General features: G+C 44.6%; 1 protein-coding gene across 7 annotated transcripts in view; it reads left to right on the forward strand.

The window, feature by feature from the left end:
* CHKA (choline kinase alpha) overlaps positions 1–12,573 on the forward strand; it is a 62,176-nt gene that overhangs the window by 16,776 nt on the left and 32,827 nt on the right. For 6 of the 7 annotated variants that reach the window (XM_030833320.2, XM_030833316.2, XM_030833317.2 and 3 more), the window contains exon 2: positions 8,459–8,570. In XM_030833320.2, the coding sequence (XP_030689180.1) occupies positions 8,459–8,570 (112 nt within the window). Of the gene's footprint in view, positions 1–3,172; positions 3,253–3,530; positions 3,616–8,458; positions 8,571–12,573 lie in introns of those variants that run through there. The other variant, XM_060302847.1, reaches the window with a different exon arrangement.

Below are 12,573 nucleotides of genomic sequence, written 5' to 3' on the forward strand. Positions count from 1 at the left end.
TAATCCTGTGAGTCATGGAGCCTTTGGTTCATGTTTGACCGTAGGTAACCAGTTGTCATCTAGGCTTCTATTTTAAGAAGACCTTTCACACCAGGAAGGCGTGATGATATTTCCTGCTGCGAGGAACTTTGAGAGGAAGTAGCATCAAATGCCAGATCTTAGTTTCGTGGAGTGGTTTTTGTTTTGAAATGATTTTGTGGAATTTTTCAGGGTTCTTTTAAAATTAATTGCAGTCGGGCTTCCCTGGTGGCGCAGTGGTTGGGAATCCACCTGCCAATGCAGGGGACACGGGTTCGAGCCCTGGTCCGGGAGGATCCCACATGCTGTGGAGCAACTAAGCCCGTGCACCACAACTACTGAGGCTGAGCTCTAGAACCTTCGAGCCACAGCTACTGAAGCCCGCGTGCCTAGAGCCCGTGCTCCGCAACAGGAGAGGCCGCTGCAGTGAGAAGCCCGCGCACAGCAACGAAGACCCAACGCAGCCATAAATTAATTAATTAATTAATTAATTAAAAAATAAAAAGGGAAATCTCTTTTTAAAAAATTGAAATAAATAAATAAATAAATAAAATTACAATCAATACGATGCCAACTGTGATAGTTTCTTTGACCCGTTTCTGGATCAACTAAAATTTTAGATTATCTGCTGTTTTACATCTTCCAGTTTTCTTTTCTCCTCTTAATGATTAGTGCAGTTAATTATCGCTTCATTTGAGGTGGGTAAAGAATTGACATTTATCAGTTTGGGGGGAAGTTATTTAGCATAGAATCACTAAGGCGTACATCAAGAAATCCATTTAAATAAAGTTGCTAACTTTCAGTATGTTTCATAGTTTATTTTCATTAACTATTTTTCCCTTATTGATGTACTTACAAATATTCCCTTTGCAATAATTTTTTAACTTTAAAATATTTCATGCCATTTGTTAACTTTATGTATATCTTGAAGCATTAAAAAATTTCATTATCTTCACTAGCAGTTTAATGGTTTAAAAAATTATATTTTTGATAATATCAAGTTTTAATTGATTAAAAAACAGGTCAAACGAGATATGAGACAGGAGTTCTGACACCACTGCCAGGTGAAGAGTGAACCGGTGTGGCTCTGTTTTAGGACACTTTGGCAGTAGGCATCAAGAAATGTTAAAACGGTAGTGCCCTTTGGTCCAGAAAACCCAGCTTTAAAGGGTCTCCTCAAGATTTATGCAATCTTGTGCATAAAGATTGACATATAGGTATACATTTGTAGAGTTGTGTGTAGAAGTAAAAAATAATGGGAAAACTCTGTCTTTAGCATTAGGCAGTTGGTTAAACCATGCTGTATCTTTAAGGTGAAATTCCATGCACAATTAAAAATGATGTTTTTAATGCTGAATTGAGGGAAAATGCTCATAATATAAGTGGAAAATGAACTTTGTAGAGCAGTATATTCACCATGATCCCTTTTTTTTTTTTTTTTTTGCGGTACGCGGGCCTCTCACTGTTGTGGCCTCTCCTGTTGCGGAGCACAGGCTCCAGACACGCAGGCTCAGCAGCCATGGCTTATGGGCCCAGCCGCTCTGCGGCATGTGGGATCTTCCCGGACCGGGGCACGAACCCGTGTCCCCTGCATCGGCAGACGGAGTCTCAACCACTGCGCCACCAGGGAAGCCCCATGATCCCAATTTTAATAAAAAGAAAGAAATTGGGAAAAGGAGCTTAGGAAAATGACAAGAAAAAATATACACTACAGTGTTCAAAGTGGTTATATTTGAATCATAGAATTTGGGAAAGTAGTTGTCTTTTTTATTTTGGGGGGGTCTTTCAGATTCATGTACACACAACTTTTTGGAACCTGGCTTTTAAAATCTGAAAGTCAAACAATTTAATACACGTTAAGGCAGCCTACTTTAGTTGCTTCAACAACTGATAAACTTAATTGAGTTTGAAAAAATACGCCAGGTCACCCAGGTCCTTCGTCACTTGTGGTGTGTAGGTGATCTTGAATGTGCCAAGAGCAGCACAGCACTACCAAGCAACTGCTTTGTGGCTCTGTTTTCACAAATCCATTTTCTTCAGCATACAAACCAGTTAGCCTTTTGGTTCTTCAGTTTGGAGTTGGTTCTTTGTTTTTGCATGGTTTCTTTTCAAATATCCTATATGTTCTATGTGTGTTGTCATTTGATGAGTCAAATTATTCTCAATTGTAAGTTAATTCTTGATAAGCTGTATATCAAGAGAAATTGAAATTATGATTTTCGCATCTCATCAGCAGTGTGTAAAAGCAGCTCTGTGTTCTGCTCGTTATTCCATTGGTACTGTTTGAGGGACCTGTGGGGTGAGGATTAGGGACGCACACTCAGCTGGATCCCTAGGGCACTGGTTAGAATTCCCGCCAGCAGTGACTTCTCTTTTCAGTGTCCTACCTGCCATGGCTTGCTTACATATGTTGAATATGAAATAAATACGTTATTCTCATCTTATTTGATATTTTGCTTATGTGAGTATCTCTGTGCCTCCTAAGTTTAATTATGACATGTATGTTTATTATAAAGATCTTCTGCCACATGGTAAAAAGGTTGAAGTTTCAGACTTCTTTGGAATCCTTGAGCGTTCCTGGGGTTTTACTTGGAAGGATATTCTTGACAAATCCCTTGGTAAATTGGCTGTTGTATTTCTGCTGTCATTCTGTGGCGTATCTTCCCATCGTATCTTCTTCCTAGTCGTATTATTTATAGCTCATTAGTGTCTGACATTTTTCTAGGTGTTTTCTGACAGTTTGGGTCATCTGTGACAATGACATTGTTTCATTTATTTTGATTGTCACTTAAAAATCATCCATGTTTTACTTCTTCCCACTAGGGCCTATTGGGTGAGCGGCTACAGATAATACAAGAAATGAAGGATTTCCAGGTTGTGGGCTTGTTTGTGGCCAAGCCGGCCTGCTTTCCTTCTTTGGGACTCTGGGGATAAACTGAATCAAGTTAACACAGCTTAGAACAGTAGTTCATCTGTTTGCTCTCGCCGTGGACTGAGCTTTCGAGAGTATGTGACAGGAAGGAAAACTAGGGCTTTTAACTGATGTCATGCCTGTCCTGTTGCTTGGTAGCCAGAAGCCCGTGCTGGCTGTGCCTGGCTGTGGCAGGCCCTTGTGACAAGCCATGCACTTGGGGCGCGGGCCTGAGTGGAGGGGAAAGGAGAAGGCTGCCCTTCTGTCTCTGCGCCTGCCTGCTTCCTGAGCTGGGGTCGACAGCTAGCTTGCCTCCTGGGAAAGTAGGTCCTTATTCCTGGCAGAGGTTCCCAGATGCCATGATTGCTTTTCTTTAAATAAGCTGTTGAAAAATACTCTTTAAAATGACTTTTATTTACATCTGTGAAACGTTGTTTCTGTAGAAGCACATACAAGTTTCACTGGTGAAGAAAAATGAGATTTTTTTTTTCCTTTCTAAACCATTGAGATATAGTTCACATATCACATAGTTCACCTGCTTAAATTGTAGGATTCAGTGGTTTTTGGTATATGGGTTTTTTTTTTTTTTTTGGCCGTGCAGCATGTGGGATCTTAGGTCCCCCACCAGGGATTGAACCCGCATCCCCTGCATTGGAAGCTCAGAGTCTTAACCAGTGGACTGCCAGGTAAGTTCCAGCATAGGGTTTTTAATATATCCACAGGTATGTGCAGCCATCACCACAGTCAATTTTAGAACAATTTCATACCTCGAGAGGAAACCCTGTCGCCTTTAGCCCCCTTCTGCCCCGGCCCTAGGCACCCACTCTGCAGATTGCCTCGTTCCGGACACTTCATACGAATGGAATCATTTAATATCTGGTCTTTTGTTCTGGCTTCTTTCACTGAGCATGTTTTTAAGGTTCATCCATGTTGTAGCTTGTGTCAGGACATCATTCCTTTTTTAAAAATTGTGGTAAAATATGCATGGCATAAAAGTTACCATTTTAACCATATTTAAGTGTATAGTTTAGTGGCATTAAGTCGGTCACGTTGTTCAACCATCACCACTGTTGATCGCAAGAATGTTTTCATCTTGCTAAACGGAACCTCTGTGCCCATTAAACCGTAGTTCCTCATCACTGCCGGTAGCCCCTCTTTGAATTCATTAGCTCACTCCGAATCTGTTTTACTTATTTTGTGTGTTTCCTGGAATGAGGTATGTCCTTTAGAAGTCTAGCCCTGCTGACAGCTTGAGTTTAGCCCTGTGAGACCTGTCTAGAGGCATCTGATCTCCAGAACTGTAAGATAATAAATGTGTGTGTGTTTTTTTAAAATTAATTAATTAATTTATTTTTGGCTGTGTTGGGTCTTCATTGCTGCGCAAGGGCTTTCTCTAGTTGCGGCGAGCGGCGGCTGCTCTTCCTTGCGGTGCATGGGCTTCTTGTTGCCATGGCTTCTCTTGTTGCAGAGCACGGGCTCTAGGCGCACGGGTTTCAGTAGTTGTGGCACGCAGGCTCAGTAGTTGTGGCTCGTGGGCTCTACAGCTCAGGCTCAGTAGTTGTGGCGCATGGGCCTAGTTGCTCTGCGGCATGTGGGATCTTCCCGGACCAGGGCTCGAACCCGCGTCCCCCACATTGGCAGGCGGACTCTTAACCACTGCGCCACCAGGGAAGCCCTGTGTGTTGTTTAAAGCCACGAAGTTTGTGGTCGTAAGTGACAGCAGCCACAGGAACAGAGACATTTGTCTTATGCAAGTTAGTACAGACCCGTCCTGACGTCGGGCTCCTGTGATGGATGGCGGTGCCCGCAGCACCACTGTGTGTCTGGCATGGCACGTGGTGCCCTCCTGCTTGTGTCCCGTCTCTCAGCATGAGGGTAAAAGCAAAGATTCTGGAGCCAGATGCCGTCTTCCATTGTGGCTCTGCCACTTTCTTGCTTTGTCTCCTCCTCTGTGTGATGGAGGCAGTACTGGCACTGCCCTGTAGGTTGTCGGGAGGATGGAATGACCCCACCCTTGTTGCATGCTCAGGACGTTGCGGCCCCAGGGCTCCGTGACCCTGAGGTCTTACAGTGACTAGATTTAAGTGCTGCTCCTTTACAGAGGAGTGCATTTTTGAGGGTCACAGAGGTTTAGCAGCGTGCCCAAGATTACACAGCTAGTAAGTGCAGAACTAGGGTTTGAATCGGCTCCCTGGCTCTGAAGCCTGTGGCTTTTCTTTTACATGATGCCCTCCCCCAGGAAGAGGGGACTGTCCCTTGGGGAGCTTACAGTCTAAATTAGAGAGCCAAGGCTGACCACCAGCCTATTAGAGAACAATATAAGATGGTCATTTGGAGAAGGGAGGTTCTGGAAGAGTGCTGTGGATCATTGTCATTTTCAGAAAATCTCTATTGAGCATCCACCATCTGGGGCCACTGGGCCTTGAGAATTGAAGTTAGACGTGACCCCTGTCTTCAGGAGCTAGCAGGGAAGACAGCAAAAGATTGTTGAGGAGGTTGGACTTGGAACTTGGTTGTTTCTTTTTTGTTTGTTTTGTTTTTTGCGGTATGCGGGCCTCTAACTGTTGTGGCCTCTCCCGTTGCGGAGCACAGGCTCCAGACGCGCAGGCTCAGCGGCCATGGCTCACGGGCCTAGCCGCTCCGCGGCATGTGGGATCTTCCTGGACCGGGGCACGAACCCGTGTCCCCTGCATCGGCAGGTGGACTCTCAACCACTGCGCCACCAGGGAAGCCCTTGGAACTTGGTTTTAAACAGTAGGTAGTTTTTATTTTTTTATAAACTTATTTTATTCATTTATTTTTGGCTGTGTCGGGTCTTTGTTGCTGCGCGCGGGCTTTCTCTAGTTGCGACGAGCGGGAGCTACTCTTTGTTGCGGTGCATGGGCTTCTCATTGCGGAACATGGGCTCTAGGCACACGGGCTTCATCAGTTGTGGCGCACGGGCTCTAGAGCGCGGGCTCAGTAGTTGTGGCGCACAGCCTTAGTTGCTCCGCGGCATGTGAGATCTTCCTGGACCAGGGCTCGAACCCATGTCACCTGCATTGGCAGGCGGATTCTTAACCACTGTGCCACCAGGGAAGCCCAGTAGGTAGTTTTTAGATGGCAGAGAAGAGTGAGGAGTTTCCAGACTGGAAGAACAGGAGTAAGTGGATGTGGTGACACTGCATCAGTTACTACTAGGTTTAGCTGCTTATAACAGAGGGCCCCAGAGTCACAGTGGTTAAACAACATAGAAATTGATTTCCATTGTGCATTAAAGAGGTCCAGGAGAAGCCAGGCTGAGCAGGTGTGGCGGCTTCACGGCTTGGTGGGGATGCAGACTCCTTTCAGCTAACCGCTCTGCTATTTCTAGGATGTGGCCGTTAATCTCGTGATCTAAGAAGCTGCTGAAGCTCTGGCCACTTGTGCTAGTTAGGATCCTAGCAAGAAAATGGAAACACCACTAGGTATTTCAGCAGCCATAGAGGATTTAATATAGGGAATTGGGTGAACAGGCAGTGGAGAACCAAAAAAGCAAAAAGGGAACAGAATTGATTAAAATAAGGAATACTAAGTGTGCAGGAAGCAGGCTCCTGGGGCTGGGGGACAAGGGAAGAGGTTGGGGTGATCAGAACCTGGAAGCTGAGAGGAGGGGCCCACAGGGTTGGGATCCCGACCTCCCGGGAGAGGGCACTGCTTGGCTATTGCTGGGGACCCTGAGGCTGGTGCTGGGGTCGCCCAAAGAAGTGAGGATGGGAACGGGAGGGTTGCGCCGCAGCACGCGGGCAGGAGCGGCCAGCAGACACGTCTGCCGCCAGAACCTGATGAATGGGAGCAGCTGATAAAGGAGGTTTGTCATCGGCAGAGTCCCAGCCCAGCATCACAGCAGAACTGGAGTGGGAACTTGGAGCCCAGAGGCAGTAGCTTAGCCCTGACCCACCACTATCTCCTCGGTCCACACAGCAGGATGGATGGGGAAGAGGGGGCAAGCGCATGAGCATGTCTGACGTTGATTTCCCAAAAGCCACATAGACACTTCCTTGACATTTTATTTGCCAGGACTTGGTCGCACAGGCCCGGCCAGCTGTAGAGGCAGCTGGTAAGTAGAGTCCTGACGCAAGACACGTTGCTGCCTGAGCACAGCCCAGGTTCTCTAACCCAGGAGGGTGGGGAGTGTCTGCCACAGGGGTGGAACTTTGAGCATTTTTGTGGCACCGTTAATGCAGCAGCGTTAACAACCTCCAGATAAAACGTTCTCCCTGTTATCTTTCTTCCTCACACAAAATGAACTCTGTCTCTTGGACCATTTTTTGACGGTGCCTGTCACTGTGTGCTCAGGATCCCTGTCTGACTGGGCGTGTGATGATGCAATTTAGGTTCGTTTTTAGCCTCACTTTGGGGAACGTAGCCTCACTAAGACTGTCAGTGGATAGAACAGGGAAAGAGGCTGCTGGCTTCTGTGACTGGGTGATGTCGTTCTAGGAAGCTGTGGTCCACCTTGCTGATAACGTTTTCTCCACAAGTTGCGCCTGTACTGCTGTGTGATATTGATGCATCTGACAGGCAGGTGTAGACTCAGGGTTTGCTGAAGTATCTGGTTCAGACATTGTCCCATGATTTTGAATTCTGTCTTACAGTTTTATGTGTGCCTTCTTCATTGGAGCGGAAGTTGCTCAAGGGCAGGGACCAGAGCCTGTTTCAGTGTTGTGTTACCCGAGCTTCCAGCGTGGTGCTTTGCTTATGTAATAGTTCCCTGCAGTTTACTGACTGTCTATGAATAGGACTGGGGGACTCTGAAGTCTACTACAGATGAGGTGCCTCTGGTCTCGAATTCCTAATTGTACAGTATTTTGTGTTCATTTAACTCCAGTCCCTGCATTAACTAACCACCCTCTGCACCTAATCATTTCCAACCCAGGCAGGTGATTTGTCCCCGAGGCTATGCTTTCCTGTTTAAACTTCCCCTGTAACTTGTTGCTTGTCTTTGGTAGTCACAGTAGAAGGTTTAGGGTATTGAGAGCTCTGAGAGCTCCAGTAATTGTTAATGTTGCAAATTTTTTGAAAAGGCTGTTAGGCAAACCTGGTTGAGAAGGGGTGGATCTTTCCACTTCAAGTGGAAAGTCCTGTAGGAGATGGTTTAAGTATTGCCCCAAGAGTTTAACCTGGCAGTGATGGGTATATGATGGGAATTTTGGATCATACGTGAATGTGGGCTGGAAGGGAGGCATCTGGGATTTCCCCCCATTCCCAGGGCTGAAGAGGGTCTCCTCGCTCCTTGTCACTCTCTGAGGCAGATGCCACATGCAATTATAAAAACTCCCCCCATTGCTGTCCTAGAAGAACAGATCCGGAATTTGCCTGTTTTTAATGTGACTCGTGGAATTGATCTGAGAACTGCGGAGTTAATCATTTATGTTGCTAGTATCCAGAGAGATTAAATGAAGACTTAGATGAGGACAGTTCTTGTGGGATGGATCCTGACTTCTCATCCACACGCGATTTAGCTTGCTTTCAAAATACAGATCCTTACGGTCCTCTTGTTTCTGACAGAGGTGGCCTCAGTAACATGCTGTTCCAGTGCTCCTTACCCGACACTCTGGCCACCGTTGGTGACGAGCCTCGGAAGGTGCTCCTGCGGCTGTACGGTGCAATTCTAAAGATGGTGAGTTCCTCGGCTGCTTGGGGATGGGAGGGGCCTGGTCACAGTTCTCATCCTCTTCCCAGATTACCGGGGAAGAGACTTAAAATATGTTAGTGGTCGTGTAAGAGCTATTTAAATATATTGCTTTTGCTTTAATTGGGCTGCACAACTTGGTTTTTTGTTTATATTCTAAGTAAATTCTGTCTTTACTTAACTATTTGTTAGTAAACTAGTACAAATACATCCAGCTTTATATCCATAGGAAGTACAATGTTGGTTAAATCTTTAATAGTTTTGGATAATGCTTGGATTTTCCACACATTGAAATGTTCAGCTCAGACTTAGGTTGTAAAATTCGAATGTGGGGAGAGCATCATCAAAAAGGGTTTACAGGATAGTCCCAGTGGAAAAGTGTGAGCTCAGTGAAGCCGGATTTATTAACTGCCTCCCTTTGAGATTTCTTTAAAACTTTGAATTTGTTAGATTCCTAATCTTTCTAAATTTTTATATTACTTAAATAATTGAATCTATCAGTTAAAGTACCTTATTTGTTGAATTGTCTTAACCAGTTATAGGATATCCCAAATGTCTGGATTAAAAAAAAAAGCTATACCATGAATTTATCATTTTACTGACCACACATATAAATGTGTATGTTTCTGTGGTAGAATTTTGATACCCATTTAAATCTTCCTTGGAAGGGCCCATTTTGACCTTCATGAAACGGAGAATAGTTTTCTCACTCAGTTTTTTTTTTTTTTAAAGACTAGTCTCTTTCAGCTCAGTCGAAAAAGCAGGTCATGTCCATATCCGTGATGATTTGATTATATGTTTAGAAATATTAAAGTTAAAATTGGCACTCTGGATATTAACTCATTTAAAAACATTGTCATGATGTGACTGAACCTTTTCGTTGGGTAATTTTCCCTTAACCCTGTCCAGCTGTGAGAGTGGTCAGGGTCTGAGGTTAGGAACAAGCTAGCGTGTCTGAGGAAACCCGAGGCCACTTTGGCATTAGGTTCACGTGCTGACTGACGGCCGACCCTGCCCCCGACTGACAGTGTACAAGCAGAACAGGGTCTGTGCTTACCATGCAGTCCAGTTTTTTATTTAATCAAGTTGCAGTTTCAGAGCAGTTCTTGAACTATACCCAATTAATGTCCTTTTGGGACTTTTAATGAAATCAACCTTCAGCTATTTTTTTCTCTGAGGACTTTCTGTAACAATTAAGTCCCATTTCTGCCCATTCGTTTCGTGTGCTTTCATTTAAGCAACCCTTTAAAAATACTTTAATAACTAGCTGCTGGAATTGCATGCGATATGAGACTATTTAAATCTGATTTATGGAGGCTTTGTTTCTATTTCAACTTAAATAGGAGCGTTTTCAGTGTGCACGGTGCGCTCCTCCTAGGCCGGGGGCAGGCCCTGTGCCCTGAGAGCAGCAGAGACCTGTGGAGGTGAGGGGATGCTCTGATGCATGCTGTCCAGGACGCCGGTCACCAGCCACTTGTGGCCCTCATATGCCTGAAAAGTGGCAAGTGCAGCCAAGGAATGGAGTTTAAAATTTTAAGTAATTTTACTTAATTTAAATTGCAGTGGTTACATGGAGCTGGTGGCTGCTGCGTTGGCTGGCACGTGTGCCCTGTTAAGGACAGCTAACTTAGTAACAGCCGGCTGCAACGCAGGCCGTGACCTTGCAGTTTTCTTTTCCCCTAATAAAGATTCACCATCAGTAGTTAATATTTTGTCCTTTTTGAAATTTTAGCAGTCTAGAATTATTACCTGATAGTACTTAAGTGCAATAGAAATGTCTGGAAATAGAATTTGAACAGAATTCGATGTCCCTATTTATTTTTAAGGGGAAAAAGACTATTAGGTAACTCAGTAGAAAAATAGAGAAGAATTGAAGCCACTTAAAGTGGAATTAACTTTTACCAAACGAATGGATCAGAGTATGTTTTACATGCAGTTAATGGGGGAGGAGGGGTCAGCACTCTAGATTTAGCTTCTCAATTCTATTTTTACTAGGCTGTTAGTTTCCATTCCTGAAACTGCATCTGCTGATGAAGAGTAGAAGCTGTGCTTGAAAGCACATGGGTGGAAAGGCAGGCAAGTAGCTCACACGATGGATAATGAGCAAGCGACTGACAGTCTCACACCTGACTCTGGCGACAAACTCATTTTTGTTAGAAAAAAGCTGTTCCTTTGCTTTGTAGGTGGGACTCAATGTTTTCAATATAATTACTCAGTTGATTGAGTCCCTAGTTCAAGTACACTTTTTTTTTTTTTTTTTGCGGTACGCGGGCCTCTCACTGTTGTGGCCTCTCCCGCTGCGGAGCACAGGCTCCGGACGCGCAGGCTCAGCGGCCATGGCTCACGGGCCCAGCCGCTCCGCGGCATGTGGGATCTTCCCGGACCGGGGCACGAACCCGCGTCCCCTGCATCGGCAGGCGGACTCTCAACCACTGCGCCACCAGGGAAGCCCTCAAGTACACTATCTTGTTGAAGTTTGAACTTAGTAAAACCATGAAACCTACAGCCTCAAGTATTTTTGGTTCCCAAGTTCTTTGGGGTTTGGCAGGGGCACTCGCTGCCAGTTAGAGTTTCGGACATTAATGGCCGTTTGAATACTTTGGCAACATGAGGAGGGGAAGAAATTCAGGAACTCCGAACAGGAACTTCAGTTTAAGTGAGAAGGAAAGTAAGGGGCCGAGACTAAGCAGTCAGTAGTTCTCGAGGCCGACGGCGGTGCCGTGCACTTTACAAGTTGAGCTCTCACGGCGTGGTGCCGGAGATTTCACCAGAAGTGGCCAAAACTGATAGTAACTTGCCAGGATTCGCATTAATTAAGAGACGTGGCTGAGCAACTGTGGAACCCAAATAATAAGTCACATTACTTTCATAAATGCATGGATTGAAGACAGAAATATCATGCAAATCAAATGTTACGCTTTCCTTATTTTTGCCTCTACTTAGAGGAGAGCACACACACACATCCCTATACATGCATGTGCGTTTGTACAAATACAACTTGGTATTTCCTAAACTGGCCATATCCATGCAGTTGTCACATCCTTCAAGGTGGATTAGAATGAGCTCCTTCCCTGAAACATGTTAATTGATGACTGCACATAATGATAGACTTACGTATTTTCTCAGAATGTTTAGCTGTTTTGCTTAATTACATGATAGACTGGTTTAGTTTAGTATGTCCCTTCTTTCCCTTTCTCCTCCTCGTTCCAGCTTTGGAATTTTTTACCTCTGTGAGAATCAAATATTATGTAGCAGTAATTTTTTGATTTACATTTACAAGTAACTTGGTTTAAAATAACGAGATGCTTCTCGACTTTCTTGTTTTTCTTCATCTTGGTGTTGCGAGATGTCTGACTTCCTTTATTTCCATAGCAGCCCTGAAATGACTGCTCTCTGGTGCAGTTCACTAAGGGTTAAGTAGCAGAAGGCCAAGGTAAAACCTCCTGGTTGGGTTTAAGGCCCACAGTTCTGTCCCACAAACAGCTATCTCTGCCACCCCCCTCCCTTTCTGTATAAGATGAGACATAAGCAGACTTCCCAGCTGTACCCTGGATGTTTTGTTTAGGATTTGTGTTAATTTTAGGGCATATGGAAAGTCCTGTGTTGGACAAGGGGGAAAATGGGTCCTTTTGAGAATAAAACAAGGTAAGACACACACAGCTTCGAAAAACTGCCACACCACACGGTATTATTTGCAGGAGACTATTAAATATAAAAATATTGGTGTGATCTTAAAACAGTGAATGTCAGTAGAATTCAGTGTCTGTTTCACATAGGCCAGCCTTAACTTTAATGACAAGGAGGTTATTCTCATTAGCTGCATAGACGATGGAAACCGAATTCAACTATAAAATTACCCGTGACTAAGGCAGGTAGGATAGCTCAGTAGAAGTTTTGAGAAGTACTGGTTTATCCTTTGCCATTGTGGAAAGAGATGTAATTGCTAGAAGAGAGCTTGAAACGATAAAATTAGCTGTCAATGTAACTTGAT

This window comes from Globicephala melas, chromosome 8 (genome assembly GCF_963455315.2).
Source record: "Globicephala melas chromosome 8, mGloMel1.2, whole genome shotgun sequence".
Lineage (NCBI taxonomy): Eukaryota > Metazoa > Chordata > Mammalia > Artiodactyla > Delphinidae > Globicephala > Globicephala melas.